Below are 19393 nucleotides of genomic sequence, written 5' to 3'. Positions count from 1 at the left end.
AAAAGATCTAGACATCATAGTGGATAACACATTGAAATCATCAGCTCAGTGTGCTGCGACAGTCAAAAAAGCAAACTATTAGGAAGGGAATGGTGAATAAAACAGAAAATGTCATAATACTGCTATAAAACAGAAAATGTCATAATACTTCTGTATCACTCCATGGTGAGACTGCACCTTGAGTACTGTGTATAATTTTCATTGCCGCATCTCAAAAAAATATAATTGCATTGGAGAAGGTACAGCGAAGGGTGACCAAAATGATAAAGGGGATGGCTAAAGAGGTTAGGGCTGTTCAGCTTAGAGAAGAGACAGCTGAGGGGGGATATGGTAGACGTCTTTAAAATCATGAGAGGTCTAGAACAGGTAAATGTGAATCGGCTATTTACTCTTTTGGATAATAGAAGGACTAGGGAGCACTCCATGAAGTTAGCAAGTAGCACATTTAAAGCTAATCAGAGAAAATTCTTTTTCACTCAATGCACAATTAAACTCTGGAATTTGTTGCCAGAGGATGTGGTTAGTGTAGCTGGGTTTAAAAAAGTTTTGGATAAGTTCATGGAGGAGAAGTCCATTAACTGTTATTAATCAAGTTGACTTAGGGAATAGCCACTGCAATCAGTAGCGTGGGGTCTTCTTAGTGTTTGGGTACTTGCCAGGTAATTGAGCCTGGATTGGCCACTGTTGGAAACAGGATGCTGGGCTTGATGAACACTTGATCTGATCCAGTATGGCAATTTCTTATGTTCTTATGAAAGTGGTAGGAACCCCTCTAATACTTGACTTTCAAGTTTTAACATGGGACCTCGAGTACTGCTTGAGACCACTTCCTATTTCAAATATTCTCTACTTCAAGACTATATGCAGTTGTATCTTGAGGATACTTTAGTTTTTAACAATAATTTCTGTCTCAAGATAGCATTAGTGTTTTTGCATTTTGATGGTGCTTCGTTCTGCTTTATTGTCTTGTGCCCCAAATATGTCTCTATTCTTATTGCAATGTTTTATTGTCTTGTGAATTCTTCTGTGCCTTCAGATGTTCTCAGCTGAGCAATGGCAATGTTAATGGTTTGTAGCTGCATGGGTACTTTGAAATGTCTTGTTATGAGGTGTCTTCTTGTGTACATCCCATCACAGGCTGGTGAGGAATATGCACATTTCCACTGTGCTCAATAATCATCTTAAATACATCCCAAAAAGAATTTGTGAGCTAAGTGAACAATTTGACAATGTCACACTGTCTGGCCAAGTCAAACAAAGCTAATTCCAATAAGAATCTAAAGGATGAGGGTTCCCAGTACGTAAGGATCAGTCCAGAGAAGTGGGTTGTGTATCCCCTACCAGCAGATGGAGTCAGAAAACCAAAACTTTGGGCATTGCCATATATACTAGAGTGCCACCTGCAGTCCCTCAGTATTTCTCGGACTCCAGCAGATGGTAGAGTTGCACTCCTGCAGTTTTTAGTTTGTTTTTGAGTTAGTTAGAATTTTTTCTTGTAGTTCTTGTAATTTTTTCTGCGGCGCTTCCAGAGGTGTTAGGCACTGTCGTGGGCCATCCCTCAGTGGAAGCCGGGTGTCCGGGGGATTGGAAATCTCTGTCAGGGTCTCGCCTGCCATGGGTCGGTGTGTGAAGACCAGAGACTCCTAGTTACCACTGACGCTGCTACGGCTGCTCCCTCGATCCCTGCTTCAGCATCCTCTTGAGCTGAACCCCCAAAAAACAAAAAACCCCCAAAGGTTACTCAGACTGCGCGTCTGGCTGGCTGCCTTCAGATCAGAGGTAAGGAGTCTGTGCAGGGGGATCAGATCCTCGAAGATCGAGATGGGAGGCTGTTAGCGCTATGTTCCTTCAGCTCCTGGGGCCCCGGGTGGCACTGAAGGTGAAGGGGTGAGTTTCTCTGTAGGCTCGTTGGTAGCCTATTTCGCAGCGGTATTTTTCAGGTGGGAGCAGGTTATTTCTGTGTATTGTGAGTCGCAGCTCAGCTGCGCGGGTTTTTTTTAAACCTTTTATCAGAGCGGTTTTGCTCCAGCCTGCCTGTCAGAATTCTTTCCCGCGTCGCGGCTGCGAGTGGGCTTCCGGCAATTGCGTTCTCTCCCCCATCATTTTGCTTCGGCCTGCTTGCCTGAATTTTTCCCACATCGCGGCTGTGAGCGGGTGTTGCAACATTCGCGGCCTTTCCCCCAAAGCACCTCGAGGGTGGTGCTCCCTTTCAAATGGGACCGCACTCAAAATCACCGTCCTGCCGCGTGTGAGGCACACGCAGTCAGGCCCTGGATGCAGCCTCCAATTGTTCTAATTGTGCCGCAGAGTTGGGGGACTCCTTGGGATTGGAAGACCCCTCCCGTGGGGAGGGGCCAGGTGCCCTAGGACATGGATTCGAGATGGAGGATGCCCCTCCTATTTTAGCACCTATATAGGGGAGGATACCATAGGGAGAGATGGCACCATGACTCCAGTCATTTCCCTGGAGGGAGAGGGGGATCCGGAGGGGTTTCCCCCGGAATTTGCATGAAGCCTTTTTGGCTCGCAAATGTGCGGTGGTTAAGAGACCCAGTCTCCAAGGGGATGTAGGGCAACCACCTGGGAAATTAAATTCGGGAGCAGACCCAGGGCAGCACCCTATGGATTAGACTCACCCGAGAGAGGTTGGGGCTCAGGATCTTCAGGGCCCGAGTCTGGGATCAGGATCGGCTCTGCCCGCGGGAGCGGCTGCAGGGACGGACCCGGATCAGGCGGATAAGGATGATTCAGATGACCCCGATACCTTGCCGGCGGAGGGAGACGATCCCAGTGTGGTCCGACTGTTTAAAAGGGATGAACTGCGACCCCTTATTCCTCAAGTCCTGGAGGTACTTGGCCTTAAAGTTGCACAGGAGGAGTTGGATAATGAGGGGGTTAACCCGGTTCTCGATGGCATTAGGGGCCCCACTACTTCCTTTCCTCTTCCGAAGAAAGTACGATAACTGGTGACCCGTGAGTGGGAGGCCCCTGATGCTGGACTGAAGGTGGGCAGAGTGATGGCGAAACTATATCCCCTATTGACTGAAGTATTAAACCTGCTCAAGATTCCTAAGGTGGACGCTGCGGTCTCGGCGGTCACTAAGAAGACCACTATCCCGGTCGCTGGGGCGGCCGCCCTGAAGGACATGCAGGACCGGAAACTGGAGATCCAGTTGAAACGGGCATTTGAAGTCACAGCTCTGAGTCTACGTGCGGCAATCTGCGCTAGCCTAATGCAGAGAGCATGCCTGTGTTGGGTTCAGGAGACAGCGTCCAGTGCCGGCACCAGCAGCAGCGGGGTGTTGCAGTCCGCCCGTTTAGAGGCAGGTGTCGCTTATGTGGCAGATGCACTGTATGATCTGGTGCGGACCTCGGCAAGAAGTATGGTGTCCATGGTTTCAGCTCAACGTCTCCTCTGGCTGAGGAACTGGGTGGCGGATTTGTCTTCTAAATCCCAGCTATGCAACCTGCCGTTTAAGGGCAGTCTTCTCTTCGGAGAGGACCTGGATCAACTGGTGAAGTTGTTGGCGGAATCCAAGGGCAATCGATTGCCAGAAGACAGGCGATCTTCTAAGAAGGCCTTTCCTCCTAGAACTCGCTTTCGGGTCAACCGTTGATACAGGATTAGCAGATATAACACACCGGCCGCTTCTACACCGGCACCAGGTTGCCAGCAGTCCTTTTGCGGGGGTCACCGCCCCAGGAGAGACTCGGGGTGCCTGGGTGCAGGAACCAGCAAAACCTCCCAATGAAGCCATGAGCACCCATTCCGTCATAGAACCTGTCGGAGGCAGATTATCCAACTTTTACATGGAATGGGCAAGAATTACCTCAGACCTTTGGGTCTTGGAGGTAATCCGAGACGGCTACGCTTTGGAATTCTCTCGTCTGGATCGGGAGGTGTTTGTAGAATCCCGCGTGACCTCTCTCAGCAAGCACAAGGCGGTACGGATGACCCTACAACGACTTCTCGACCTCAGAGCTATTGTCCCAGTCTCGGGGACACAGCAGGGATGGGGACATTATTCAATTTACTTTGTGGTCCCCAAAAAGGAGGGCACATTTCGCCCCCATCCTAGATTTTCAGAAAGTGAACCGCTGCCTTTGAATACCTCATTTTTTAATGGAAACGTTGTGGACAGTGATGGCGGCAGTTCGGAAAAGGGAATTTCTAGCGTCCTTGGACCTCACGGAGGCGTATCTTCATATATCTATCCGATTGAGTCACCAGAGGTTCTTGCGTTTCAAGGTGTTGGGTCAACACTTTCAGTTTCAAGCCCTACCCTTTGGCCTCACAACGGCCCCTCGAATGTTCTCAAAGGTGATGGTGGTGGTAGCAGCAATCCTTCAGAAAGAAGGGATATCGGTCCACCCGTACCTGGACGACTGATTGATTCATGCAAAATCTCAGGAGGACTGCGAGAGGTCAGTGCGCATGGTGATGTTCAAGTTGCAGTCATTAGGGTGGGTGATCAACATCCAGAAGAGTCACTTGGAACCCACCCAGGAGCTGGTTTATCTGGGAGCCCAATTCGATACCTTACGAGGCAAAGTGTTTCTATCGGCAGACCGAGTAACTAAGTTACAAGACCAGATCCACTCCCTTCTTCGGAGGTGCACTCCCGCAGTATGGCATCATCTTCAGGTCCTGGGCTCCATGGCTTCCACCTTGGACTTGGTTCCATGGGCATTCGCTCACTTGCATCCATTACAATTTGCGCTTTTGTCTCGTTGGAGTCTGGTGTTGGAACAATTCCACCTGCCAATGCCACTCCTTTGGGAGTCCAGAGTCCGTCTGTCATGGTGGCTTTCATGCGACAATCTGGAGCGGGGGGTAGATTTGGATCCTCCGAATTGGCTGATAATCTCCACCGATGCCAGTCTCTCCGGTTGGAGAGCGGTGTGTGCGGAAAAGTCACTCAAGGTCTCTGGTCGGCGACAGAAGTAGCGTGGTCCATCAATCATCTCGAGACGAGAGTGGTACGGCTGGCATTGCAAGCCTGCCTTCCATGGTGCGAGTTTTCTCCGACAATGCGACGACAGTGACATACATCAACCGGCAAGGTGGGACGCGAAGTCCCGCTGTGGCGCTAGAGGCACGACTTCTGTTCACTTGGGCGGAACATCTCAGGGGCATTGCTGCATTGCATATCGCGGGGGTGGAGAACGTTCAAGCGGATTTTCTCAGCAGACAGCAACTCGATCCAGGGGAGTGGGAGCTATCTGCCGAAGCATGGAACTGCATTTGCGCCAGATGGGGAGTACTTCAGTTGGACCTGATGGCAACGTGGACGAATGCAAAGTCGGAGTGTTTCTTCAGCCGTTGCTGAGAGCAGGGCTCGGGCATCGACGCTCTCGTGTGTCTGTGGCCCACGGGAATTCTTCTGTATGCCTTTCTTCCCTGGCCTCTCATAGGTCGGCTTCTTCGTCGCATAGAACTCCACCCAGGAAGGGTGGTCCTAGTGGCGCCCGAGTGGCCACGCAGACCGTGGTTCGCGGATCTCGTGTGTTGGGCTCTCAAAGATCCATTGCCGCTGGCCCATCTACCACGTGTACTCTTTCAAGGGCCCATATTTTCGGATTGGGAGGATCACTTCTCTCTCGTGGCTTGGCTTCTGAGAGGCGACGTTTATGCTTGAAGGGATACTCCGAACAGGTCATTTCCACTCTTTTGCAGGCGCGACGGCCAGCCACCTCTATGGCCTATGTTAGAGTCTGGAAGATTTTTGAGTCATGGTGTACCCTCCAGGACCGCGACCCATTATCAGCCGGTGTTCCTCGGGTGCTGGACTTCCTACAGCAGGGGCTCGCTAAGGGGTTAGCGTTCAATTCTCTTCGGGTACAGGTTGCAGCTCTGGGGGCCTCGAGGGGCCGGTTCAACGGCTATTCCTTGGCATCGCATCCGGATATTGCTCACTCTCTTAAGGGAATCAAACATTTACGGCCTCTCGTCTGACTGGTTTGTCCGGACTGGAGCCTGAACTTAGTGCTCCGGGTGTTCTACGATGCCCCCTTCGAGCCTATTCGCCGGTCCACTCTGAAGGATCTGACTTTGAAGACGGTGTTTTTGGTAGCCATTTGCTCGGCCCGCCGGATTTCAGAATTGTAGGCGCTCTCGTGTCGAGACCCCTTTCTGCGGATTTCCGACCGGTTATTGTTGCGTACGGTTCCGTCCTTTGTTCCTAAGGTGGTTATGGCCTTTAATATAAATCAGACGGTGGAGTTACCGGGGTTTCCACATTGGTCTCGGGACTCTTCTCAGGACAGGGACCTTAATCTCTTGGATGTGCGACGTGCCTTATTATGGTATCTGGAGGTTACCAATGATTTCCGATGTTCCGACCATTTGTTTGTTCTTTTTGGTGGTCCGAAGAAGGGAGATAAAGCGTCTAAGGCGACCATATCTCGTTGGATTAGAGAAGCCATTTGTTCAGCATACATAGCCCGTGGACGACAAGTTCCCTTGGGGCTCAGAGCTCATTCCACTAGAGCCCAGGCTACTTCCTGGGCAGAGTGTCAATTACTGTCGCCTCAGGAGATCTGTAGGGTGGCAGTGTGGTCTTCTATTTACACTTTCACTAAGCATTATCGATTGGACGTTAAGGCGACTGATGAATCGTCCTTCGGTGAGAGTGTTCTGCATGTGGGTCTTTCGGGTTCCCGCACAGTGTAGGGTAGCTTGGGTACATCCCACTTCTCTGAACTGATCCTGTACGTATTGGGAAAACAAAATTGGTTCTTACCTGCTAATTTTCGTTCCAGTAGTACTAAGGATCAGTCCAGAGGCCCACCCCTTCCTTCAGATTCCGAGTGTTGGCTAGTGTTTACCTATACTTTCTCACGAAGCTCCTTTTTGAAGTATGGTTTGATGGAGCAGTTGTTCACAGTTGTTTTCTTTTGGTTTTTGTCTCAAGCGACGAGGTAGTCAGGATTGTTTAAGCTACCTCTCGCTTCTTAGTTCTGTTCTCATGGGCTTGGGTACAGGACAATACTGAGGGACTGCTGGTGGCACTCTAGTATATATGGCAGTGCCCAAAGTTTTGGTTCTCTGACTCCATCTGCTGGTAGGGATACACAACCCACTTCTCTGGACTGATCCTTAGTACTACTGGAACGAAAATTAGCAGGTAAGAATCAATTTTCTTTTATGCTAGTTCCACAACCTCTGTTAGGTATCCTATGTTGCATCCTCTGAGGATGATGAGGAATCTGAGAAAACCTTATCATATTTTATAATGTCCAAGATCTATTTTTGCTGAGTGCCCTGATAAATGCAGAGCCAGAACTTTGGTTTTAGTTCATGAGTTTGTAGCACACAATCTGATTTCCATTAAATATGTCTTTTTCTTGGATATCAGTATCTTGACAGACCTGATAATTCATCTACATAGTATCTCTACACTTGCTGACTTTTATTGCTTTGGCATATTTTGAGATGTGGCATCCTTTAATAAAAAAAAAAAAAGAGCTTGCCACATTTTTTTTTCCAAAATACCTCCCCCAATTTTGGCATTGTGTTCATTGGTTCTGGCTTTTTAGTGCATGATGCTTATGTACAAGACATCTCTGAATCCACTACCTTTTCTCAGTCACATTCTTCATGGGCTAAGCTCTTTTGTTTTTCTTAACAGCTAGAATTTCAATGTATACCAACACTATTCCTTTATTCTCTGGGTATGAATATTTAGTTGTGCCTTACACTAGAGCAACCAAATTCACATCAAGTTGCTGATGCTATTTTTCTGAATGTGGGAAAATCATGGAAATGTTTACTCAAACAGTTATTAGTGGTTCAGTATCATCCTGAAAGGGCATGTCAGATAGAGTTCCATGGGATGTTGTCCTGGAACCTTTACTATTTAATATTTTCAATAACTCTTGGATAATGGGATAGGGAATATAATTATAAAATTTGTAGATACAAAATGTTAGGAGAAACTGCAAGCACTTTGGAGAAAAAGATTTGAATTCAAGCTTGACAAATAGGAATCACCATTTTTTTTTTTAAAGAGCAGATTAGACCAACATCTGTTTATAATAATTTAAATATTAGTTCTGTTATCAATGCAGGGATAGATTAGCTCAGTAGTTTCCAACCCTTTTACTCAAGCCTTGCCCAAAAAGTCTGTTTTTCAGATTATCCACAGTGAATATGCAAGGATATATATTAACATACAGTGGAGACCTATTAGGTCGTTGATATTTTCTTTCCTGCCTCTCAGTAAAGCTAACATAATTGAAACTGGCATTGAAACTCATTTTTAAAACTGTAGTAATTACCACTGAGATAGCGTAAAAGTTTTCATTTAAAATTAAATGGCATGTTAGTGATTGGACTGCTGCTTTGAAAGTACAATTTATTGTTCAGTGTTCTTGAAAAATATCCTAGCTTAATTATCATCCTGGCTCTTCATTACCTCTAATAAAATAAACTTGTAAGTATTTTCCATTTATCAGTCACTTAAACTGTTTTTACAGCACGATATGAAGATGCTAATGTGGTCTAAAGACAGTTCTGCATTAAACTGTTGTGGAAATGAGGACTTTCATAACTGAATAAATATATGTAAAGAAAGCGTATTATAAAATTTACGTTCAGATTACATAAGATGTGAAAATAAGATTTTGAAATGCAATAGTTTTTAATCTAGGAATATTTATTGGGATGTATGTAGTTTTTCATGTTAGTCTTCTGTGTGAAAATGGATTTTACATCCTAATCTTTACTGAGTGAATTTTTAGAGGAGTTGCATGCATAAGTAGCACGTATGCACATATATATATACTATTTTATAAACGTCAAGAGTATGCGCACATTTTTTTATTTCACACATGCATTTTACTGCTGGTGGGTTGGCCTCCACCGGGCAGCCCTGCAGTCTCCTGGGATCTTCAGCTGCCAATGGCCTTACAGCCTGCTCCTAATTTCTTCTGCCGTATCTTCCATAAAGGAGTCACAGGCAACCGGCGCCCTTTTGGCTGGTTCCCTTGGATGATTGCCTGATTGGCCCAACTCTTAATACGGACCTGAGTGCATGCTCCCTTCTCTGATTCCTTGTGTTGGTGAAAGAAGAGCTGCAGACACAAGAATACAATCTCTTATAATCCATATGCCTGACGGAGCTCTGACTGCTTTGGAGCCAGAATATAGGGTTGAGGTGAGATGATAGAACATAGAAGATTATAAGATGGCATGCTGGGTCAGACCAAAGGTCCATCAAGCCCAGTATCCTTTTCCAACAATGGACAATCCAGATCATAAGTACTTGACAAGATTCCAAAGGATGGCTAGTGTTGCACCCAGTCGCAGACGGCTGTGACCTTTGCTGCTCACCTCATTTTGCCCAGTAGCCTCGATTCTGGCTAAGATGGCCTTCTCTGCCTCTGCACGCTGACCTCCTTTGGTGTTCCTGGGATGGCGAGGGCGATCCTGGTCGCCATCTTGAACCCAGAGTGACCTAGGGCACGCGCGCCTGCCTCCTCCTTGTGCACATCATGGTGGGAACCTCGGGGGCGTCCCCTCCGCATGACGTCACTGCTTATGTGTATTTAAGCTAACCGGACTTTCCTACCTACGAGTTAGCAAGGATTCCATCTTGCTGTTCCTTCCGCTGAGATGCTTCGCATTGCTGTACCGGCGTTCCTGGCTGAGTGACTCAGGTACCTGCTCCTCGGGGCCTTGCTGCACTCAGGGCTATCCGCTCCTTGGAGTGCCTCTCCTGCCTGTCTCACCTTCTTCACCTAAGTGAGTTCTCTTGCATCGGATCTCCGCTGCTGCTACTACGAATTCTCTACTGCACTGTGAGTACAAGACTCTTCGTTACCACATCTGTCCTGCTGTGTAGGATCCTCGGGTTATCCCGCTCTGCGGACCACTACCGGATCCATGCTGTCTTGTGCCAATTGCCAACACCTACCTCTGGCTTACCCCACACTGCGGACCACCACTAGAGTACAACGCACAAGCTATATCAAGAAGCAAGGATTCCCTGGGTTACCCTGCTCTGCGGACCACCACCGGAGAATCCATCCCAGCTCTTCTAATTGCAGGACTGAGTTTATAACCCGCTCCTTGGGTTTCTCTTTGCTGTATAATAAATATTCTCTGATTCCTGTGTCCATCACTACTGAGACACCGCCTGTCATGGAGAAGTCCCCATAGGGCTCCTCCCTGTGGGTGGAGTCAGCTCTCTCCACGACCCAAGGGCCCACTAACCAAGTTAAAACATAACAGCTAGATTTATCCCAGTGATAAAGAATGGATTTCTGCAACTCCACCTTAATAATGGTTTATGGACGTTTCCTCCAGTAACTTGTCCAAAGCTCCAAAGGTCAAGCTAAGGTCACCAATGTGAGCCAAAGAGTGCTAAACCATTTATGGCTACCCAGTCAAAGCCAGGATTCAGTTTCTGATTAGGTCCAGGGTTAACAGACAGTCTTCTAGTCCATGTGTCTCTTTGGCTTCCTGTTCCTAGGTGTATAAAATTTTAAATATTAACTATGGTCCATAAAGCTTTGTGGTATAATGGACCATCTTGTATTGCAGCCACATTAAAATTGTATACTCTATCACCTGCGTTAAAATCAATGTTACAGAATTTGCTGGAGGTTCCATCATTTTGCTTTCTGTGACACACGAGTGACTGAGTGGTATTTCCTTGGCTGGAGACCAAAAGCCACACTGACTCCAGCCTTTCTGGTATAGATAAAACTTTATTAAGCAAGCACAATACTTCACAATAGACTTGCAACCTTAGCAGTAGTCCCTTACACAGGGCTGTAGACTGCCTTGCTTGTGGTCAGTGTACACTCACTCCCTTCTGGTTTGGACAGAGTATTTTATAAGAGCTGCTTTCCTTCTGGATGCATGGGGCCTCCTGAACACAATTGGACTTGCGCTCTTATTCCAGCCCCAGCTGGGTCCTGCCTATAGAGTTCTCTCCTTCTGTGGGATTTAAGGTGGACCAGTCACCATGCCTGAGTCCTGCACAGGTTTGAAGGGAGAAAACAGGATCACTCTGTTACATATACCCCCTCTCAGCTTGGACCCATTGGTCCAAGCATCACGACTTCCCCCTGGATCCCATCCAGGGAAATACAGCACACCCTACTCCCTTTCCTCTGGCCTTCCACCAGCTATGCTTAGGGATGGGGATCTAGTGTTATGCTTACTCCCACGCATTAGGGTTACCCTTGACAACAGTTAGTACCATCCACTGTGGCCCTTGCTCAGTGTATGCTCACGGTCCTTTAACTGAGTACTTTTGTAGCTCCGGGTTCCACTTCCACCCTAGTGGGACTCCTTGACTGGCAGTGGGACTTGCGGTGAGTATTCTTCACTCATCTCTGCGGTGACTTGTACCTTCTCTGCATTATCATGACCAGTGCCCTCTGGCAACTCCATTGCGGCTCTTGCTGACTCCTCGTTGCTGCCGTGCATTGGCTCCTCTGAGTTCCCTCTTGCTAGGGGCTCCATTGATTCCTCTTCAGGGTTTGGGCACCATGCAGGGCCTCTTGTAGCACTGAATTGAGGCCTCCCTGCAGTGTCCAGCTCAGGCTTCTTACTGCTGCATTCCTCGGGCCTCTCCATACTGCCTCCTTCGGGGCAATTTGTGTTGCCCTCCTCAAGGCTCTCTGTAACCCATGTCTCAGGATTCTTCACAGCCCCATTCTCTGGGCAGCCTACAGGATCTTTGTTAGGACTTTCTGTAGTACCAACCTCAGGCTGTTGCCATGATTCAGACATCCCACGAAACATCTCTGCCAGCAACTTGTCCAGTTCCTCCAGGAATTGGTGGCACTCCTTATCCAGCCAGATTAGGTATTCACTCTCTTGCCTGGCCTGCACTCGGGAATGAGTTCTCTCGCTCCATTACTCTGGCTGGCTTTTCCAGCTGTCAAACCTTGAGCCTCTGGTTCTCCCTCACACCCGGCTCTTGTGGCAGGGGAACTCCTAATACACAGAAGTATATGTCATCTCTTTTTTTTTTTAAGCACACTGGCTTCTCTTTCTTTTTTCGCCTGCACTGAGGTATTCCCACTGGATCTAGACCAGGGTTTTGGTAATACTGCCAGGCCTCTAAACAGCTCACTTTCAATCTGGGTCACACCTTGCTCCAGCCCCAGTACACAACTGTTTCTTTTCTCTCTTTTTTTTTCTTTTAAAAGGTAAAAAAAAATCCGGCCTCACTGATGCTGACTATACTGTGTATTACAGGCTCTTAACTCTGGGCAGAACTTGTCTCTTTAGTCCACAAAACAATTCAAATCCTGACTACCTTCCAGTCTCCATAGACCCTCACTAAATTAAAGGCAGTTTCAGGTTTTTTTTCTCTTTACTTGTGCGTTCCTCTATTAGCCAACAAGCCTCTAGCTGCCAATGCTGTTGCACTTAGTTTAAGAGCTCTGCTCCCAAGCCATACCATTTTACTTCCAACTTCCAGTGTTTTTGTATACAATTTAAGAACAGTGGCTTAACTTTCTCTCTGGAGACTTGGGGTTTTTCTCTGTGAGAGGTGTAGAGAAAAGAAATCCCCAAGCTGACACCATATAAGGGAGACTGAGCAGTGTTTCCCCGGCTAGAGACAGAAAACAAACTGACTCCAGCCTTTCTGGTGCAGATAAAACTTTATTAAGCAAACACAATAGACTTCCTACCTTAACAGCAGTCACTTACACACACATGGGCTGTAGACTGCCTTGCTTCTGGTTTGGCATAGGGGCTTCCTGAACACAGCCGGGTTTGCACTCTTATTCCATCCCAGCTGAGTCCTGCCCACAGAGCTCTCTCCCTATGTGGGATTTAAGGTGGACCAGGCATCATGCATGAGTCCCACACGGGATTAAAGTGGGAAAACAGGGTCACTCTTTTACAGCCCGACAATGTGGAATGTTTTACCAGCAAATTTAAGGGCTGAGCAATTGGTAAAATCTTTCAGAATAAATCGTAAGGCATTTTTGTTTTTTTAGGCCTTTGGGACCTAGGAATGAATATTGTTTTGTATCTAGCTTTGTGTTTTTTGGTCTGGTTGGGTTTGATTGTGAGTCCAGTTTGTTTGTTTGTTCTGATACTTTGTAATGCTTCTGTGATTAGTTTTATGTTGATTCTATGATATAATTTTGCAACTTGCCATATTGATATTGGTTATGTTATTGGTGATGACTATTATAATGTTTATGAATGTAGTTTGTAACCCTCCTAGCATGCTGAATGAGTAGGAAATATTTTTAAATTAATATTTCTGCAAAACCATGGCATTCCTTATAAATGTAACATCACTGCTGTGAACATGGCTGCCGCATGACCAGTGATGCCATGTGGCCATACAGTGGTGGGAGCTTGGTGAGGAAGGAGAGATGCCATAGAGCAGCATACAGTATCTTTCCCCAGCAACTTAGCGAGGGGGAAGAGATGCTGGATGCTGAGAGATCCCCTCCTAGCAACCCAATCCTTGTCCTGCCAGCTGTGCCTCTGATTCTCTGTCCTCCAGTGTTGTAGGGCCAGAGCTTAATTTGTTGGGGAATGACTTGGAAAACAGTTCCACCATTTCCTTTAAGACTGAAGAGAATGCAGCAGGGATGTTCTGCTTTAGCTCCTTCTCTCTGGACAGTCTGCAGGGAAGAACGGCGTGAGCCTTGAGCATACAGAGCAGAGAACAGCCACTCTGCTTCCTAATTCATCCCTTCCTCCACTGTTGTTCCGCACCCTCCCCTCCTATTCTGCAGGGAACACGAGGGGAGGATGTGATCCTGATGCAGACACTGCAGCACAGACATATAAAGGGGTTGAATTAGTGCAAGTTTGAAACTTGTGAGCAATAGTGTCAATCATTGGGGCTTCAGCCCTGGCAAATATGCTATTGCTCACAGGTTTCAAACTTGTTCTAATTCAACTCATTTTTGTGTCTGTAACCCATGGTTTAATATCTGGCAGAACAATCTAGAATAGTGTTCTGCCACCTTTTTCCCCAGAACCTGAGGAAGTGGAGCAGAGCGAATAGTTTAAATCATTTCTGGTGAGTGAAGGACCGATGAGGGTTGAGCACTGGGTGGGGCAAGGGATGGAGGATTATTGGGATAAGAAGGAAAAAAGAGTGTGATCAAGTATGTGTTAGGGAGAGAGTCCTTTCTCCCCTCCCAACCCCACTCTACAGTTCCACTTCCTTTTTGTGTACAAATTGAACCCGGTATAGGGCAGTGGGAAAGATGTAAGGAACCTGGGGACAAAGGGCAAGATAGATATCTGGGAGCTGGACATTCCCCTCACTAATGATGGAAGTTTGTTGTTTTTTGGTGAATGTCTCTTGGTGGCCCCTAATTTGAGGAAGCCTAGTTTGGCTGGAAGATTTTCTTCCTGGGATTTATCTTGGGTTTCCATTTGTATGTATGTATATGTATATATTTGCATATCTAGGAATATTTATCAAGAAAAAGCAAGTGCAAAGAAACATAATATTAAAGATACCAAAAAACTGTCAGAGAGATGGAATCTTAAATAGACAAATTTCTAAATACCATCACCATACCACGGCAATGAGTTGCTGTAGCCTGGATTGTTGCAAACAAAGAGACCTCATACAAATGTGGCTGGGTTACCTGTGCAGTGCCCAGAACGCCACTCTAGTTGTGCGGTGATAGCTTTGCGAAGTGCACCGTCATCAAAGATCAAATCATTGGTCTCTTTGTTGTGGGATGAAAGTAAAGACAACTTGTGTCAATTACATAGCAAAAAGTTAGGCAGTTAACATTTTACTTATCGTAGCATGGTAGCGGGGAGTGCAGTAAGGATACAGTTGTTGGCAATAGCCCGACACGGCTCGTGTTTCTTGCACCAGCTTCCTCAGGGGCCTCACAATGCCACTACTAAAAATAGAAATGCACAGTTAACAATTCCTTATTTAACTGCAAAAAGTGAAGACCGCAAAACTTAATACCTACGATTCCAAGCACTGCCGCTCTGCTCTGCTACTAGGCTGCAGCTATCGTTCGGGCAGCCGGATCCGCCATTTTACTCAGTAATTATATACCTACCGCAGTAGGAGGAACTCATTAATTATTAATTACGACGTTACATCGCTTATCTAGTAATTCCGTTCATACTGATTTGATTGTCTCTGACGTCGTAATTAATAATTAATGAGTTCCTCCTACTGCGGTAGGTATATAATTACTGAGTAAAATGGCGGATCCGGCTGCCCGAACGATAGCTGCAGCCTAGTAGCAGAGCAGAGCGGCAGTGCTTGGAATCGTAGGTATTAAGTTTTGCGGTCTTCACTTTTTGCAGTTAAATAAGGAATTGTTAACTGTGCATTTCTATTTTTAGTAGTGGCATTGTGAGGCCCCTGAGGAAGCTGGTGCAAGAAACACGAGCCGTGTCGGGCTATTGCCAACAACTGTATCCTTACTGCACTCCCCGCTACCATGCTACGATAAGTAAAATGTTAACTGCCTAACTTTTTGCTATGTAATTGACACAAGTTGTCTTTACTTTCATCCCACAACAAAGAGACCAATGATTTGATCTTTGATGACGGTGCACTTCGCAAAGCTATCACCGCACAACTAGAGTGGCGTTCTGGGCACTGCACAGGTAACCCAGCCACATTTGTATGAGGTCTCTTTGTTTGCAACAATCCAGGCTACAGCAACTCATTGCCGTGGTATGGTGAAGAAACATAATATGACATAAGACATAGTAGGAATTTAAATGTGCAGTAATTGTCATGCAACACAACAGTTTTCAGGAGTTAATGTCTGAAGTTGCAGCAGTGATTAAGATTGGCATAAGCTATTTATTTTTCTGACAGCTGTGCTTTTTTCTGCTTTGCTGTTGCTTTTTCAACCAGACATACGTCAGATGATGAGCCTACCCAAATCCTTAGTGAAGAGGAGATGAACAAACTGGGAGCCAAGATTGTCAAGGCAGAATTGATGGGAAACATGGTAAGGTTCCTGAGGATTGCTCTAGTTTACCTCAGCTGTCATGTACTGAAACTTGAAGTGCTTGTGCTACTGTCTAAAGGAAATCTTGTAAAATATTCAACTTGGGTCTGTGATTTGAGAGACCATCCCGTCTTCTAATAAGGTAATCCTAGTAAATTAGAAATTTCTGAATAAATTTGCCTTAGAAACATACAGTAAGTCTCAGATTAGAGTTATAACATCATATCCCTTGAGTTTTGCCAACTAATCACATTTTTCATTGTATTTGGGTCAGATAAATATATGTATAAGGGATATGAGTTCAGTTAAAGTTGTATTTACATTTGTTGACCTGAAATCCTAACTGATGCCTGGTTTTAGTTGTTTGTTCCTTTAATTTTTCAGTATCATTGCTTATGCAACTTGATGTGAGGCAATTTACCTTTTTGGTTTTTTTTGTGGGTGAAGAATTTTTGAGTGAAGAGATCTGTATAAGGAGTAAAGCTCTTCAGTGTCTAAGAATTTCTGATTTTATGTAGTCTGACAGCAAACTGATTCATACTGTTTTGCTTTTTTTTTTGGCTCTTTGCAAATCCCAAATTTGTTTTAGAAATTCAAATCTCATGTTAGCAAATGATATGAGATGAGAACCATTTGAATCCTGTGTGTCAATATGCTTTGCGTTTGGATGCAATAAATTGTAATGAAGTCAGTAGCTATTTATGTATTTATTTTTTTTAAATATGTATCCCGCATAATCCATACCTTCACTACTTGAGTCCAGCACTCTTCTTTCAGTCGTACATATAGCACACATACACAGCTTCACTGAAGTGTACCTGAAGTAACTTAAAAAACAAACAAAAAAAAAAAACAATTACCTCTCTACTTTCTGATGTTTGTGATTCTTTTTGTGACTATGAACTATAACATCCACTTCCTGCAGGTCAAAATATATTTGGGCTGCAAAGTTAGAGGAAACAGTGAAGTGAGGCAGGTGACTTATCCCATAGTCCAAAAGAGGAAGGATCTAGAGGTCATTAAACCTATGTTACATGACTGCACCTCTCCTACTCTGTTTTCAACACCAGGTCTTTTTTTTTTTTTTTAATTTCTGGGTCACCTTGAATATCTCCCTCTTTGATTTCTTTGCACACCTCTGAATTTGGCAGAATTGAGCCTGGGGTGACCTGATAGGAAATGCTGAATGCGTTTTGTTGTTAGATTTATTTTTTCCCTAACAAGTACAGATAATATGCTTTTAGAAAATACAATAACTCAAAGCAAATAAAAAAGGCAATAGAAAATAAAATGAATATAAAGTATTACAGCATGTAGTAGTCTTATTTTATTACAAAGTAACTTTTAAATAGGACAAATGAGCCATTTCAATTAGTGCCATTTATTTTTCAAAAAGAAGAGGAGACTCCAAGAGAGAGAAAAATAAATATAATGCCATCATTACGGGATATAACATTAAAGGCAGGGATACCTGGAAAACAAAAAGAATGTGACTTTAACCAAAGTCCATCGCACAGGGTCCCAGTGGGTGAAACAGAGACGGAGCTTTTGGAATAGCCTCAGACTTCTTGTTTAAATCATTCTCATTTCTGTAAACTGTCTTGAATCTACCACCTAGTCAGTATAGAATTTTTTTAAAATATAAAGGGAAGATTTCAAATTAGAGGTATCATAAAATATGTATCTAACTTCCTTGAAATGCAATATAACATTTATGTTAATGTACTGATTGTAGTGTAAATCCCACCCAAATACAGACCATTTAACTGTACTGACTGTGCTACCATTATTTCACCCTTAGAGAAATCACTTAGGTGTTCTTACTATACTATAAATATCTCCTAAATATTCAGATAAATTTCAATCAACTACAAATATTGTATCCAACTCAAAATGTGTTTCATTCCACACAACAAGGAGAGGAAATAAATGGCCACCCTGGACTATAGATAAGCAAAAAACAATAGCAAAGAAGAACATCAACTGCCTATTAAACATCATGGCTACCACTCAAACACGCGCAAGAAAACTTCTCAGGCCTGATGTATGTGTACATCAGCCTAGTAAATGACAAATCTGTAAACGAGAAATTCCTGATGATTAATGACATCATAAATGAATTAAACCTAGCATCTTCAAACAAGGATAGATGAGGCAGGATGTGTCTTGTTGAACAAATGTCCTGAAGGTTTCTCCATCCTATAATAGCCCAGGACAGGAGGATGTGGAGGGGGAGAAGCAATCTTTATCCGAAATACAATGAAGCTATGCAAAATCCCTCACCCTCAGTTACTGGAATTGAAATGTTTATCAACACAGCTAGGAAGCAGGACCTGGACAGAGCTTCTGTTGGTCTACTGACCCCCTCAAATACCATATCATCCATTCAAGAATTACTAGAGTAAATCAGAACTTGCATTAAGCTTCGCCAGTCTAGTGATTATGGGTGACTTTAGCCTGCACATAGAAAACCCGACATGGCACATAGCCAATTTCCTCACCACCATATGACATTGCTAGGTCTCATGCATGCTGTCAAACACTCACACAGAAGAAGGGATACATACAGGATTTGATCTTCCATATGGGAGTGGTAAATGCAGAACATTACAAGGATGGCATTGAAATAACACCACTCAATTAAATTTTTGCCATTCAATGATTTTAAAAAGGTGGACAAGACAAGATCCTTGAAAATGGTTCAGAACAAGAAATGCCAGACCCCTTGAAAACCTGTTAAATGCCCTGAATTTCTCTCCAATTGAAGGATGGCTTCAGTCAGTAACAGATAAAGTTATGGAATGAAAACCTAGCAAAAGCTCCAGACAAGATTTTCCCCACAGAAGAAAGTACTATCTCCTCCTTACAAATGCTAAGCTTGTTAATCCGAAGAACTTCAAGCTTTAAAGTGACAAGGAGAAAGACCAGAGAGGAAATGGAACAAAACACTCCATGAAGAAGACAAAATTCAATGTAAACTGCATATGACAATCCACTACAAGGCCTTATCACAGACCAAAAAAAGCATATTTCACACAATCCATCGAACGATCTTCAATCCCAACCAAAATCTGTTTGAAATAGCAAATGGCTTGCTACAATCTCCTCACAATCTAAACTAACATCAAATGATTTTCTCTCATTCTTCGAGGACAAAATCGGGGATCTCTGTTGACACTGTCAGGATATCCCTATACAGAGACAAAAATAAATTCAACTCCTTCAAATACACTAGAGATTTGAGACTTATATATCCCAAAGGATGAAGTAGTTCTCAAAAAAACTCTGACCTCCTTATGCTTGAGATCTTGCACTCTTGATTTGTGTCCATCGAAGTTTATGAAGCTAGTAAGTGAGGGCCTTAAAAACTGGGCATGCAAAATTGTGAACTCCTCCCTGAGGACTGCTTCCTACAAATCTAGGGGGAAAAAAAAAACATGGTTGGCTCATT

The 19393-nt window shown here is 44.7% G+C and overlaps 1 protein-coding gene across 4 annotated transcripts in view; it reads left to right on the top strand.

The window, feature by feature from the left end:
• The window catches only part of CWF19L2 (CWF19 like cell cycle control factor 2), a 664038-nt gene that overhangs the window by 203803 nt on the left and 440842 nt on the right, over positions 1-19393 (top strand). For all 4 annotated transcript variants that reach the window (XM_029602446.1, XM_029602444.1, XM_029602447.1 and 1 more), the window contains exon 10: positions 15846-15942. In XM_029602446.1, the coding sequence (XP_029458306.1) occupies positions 15846-15942 (97 nt within the window). The remainder of the gene's footprint in view (positions 1-15845; positions 15943-19393) is intronic.

Source organism: Rhinatrema bivittatum, chromosome 5 (assembly GCF_901001135.1).
Source record: "Rhinatrema bivittatum chromosome 5, aRhiBiv1.1, whole genome shotgun sequence".
Classification (NCBI taxonomy): domain Eukaryota; kingdom Metazoa; phylum Chordata; class Amphibia; order Gymnophiona; family Rhinatrematidae; genus Rhinatrema; species Rhinatrema bivittatum.
Note: the sequence above shows the minus strand (reverse complement) of the source record. Positions and strands in the feature narration are given on the sequence as shown.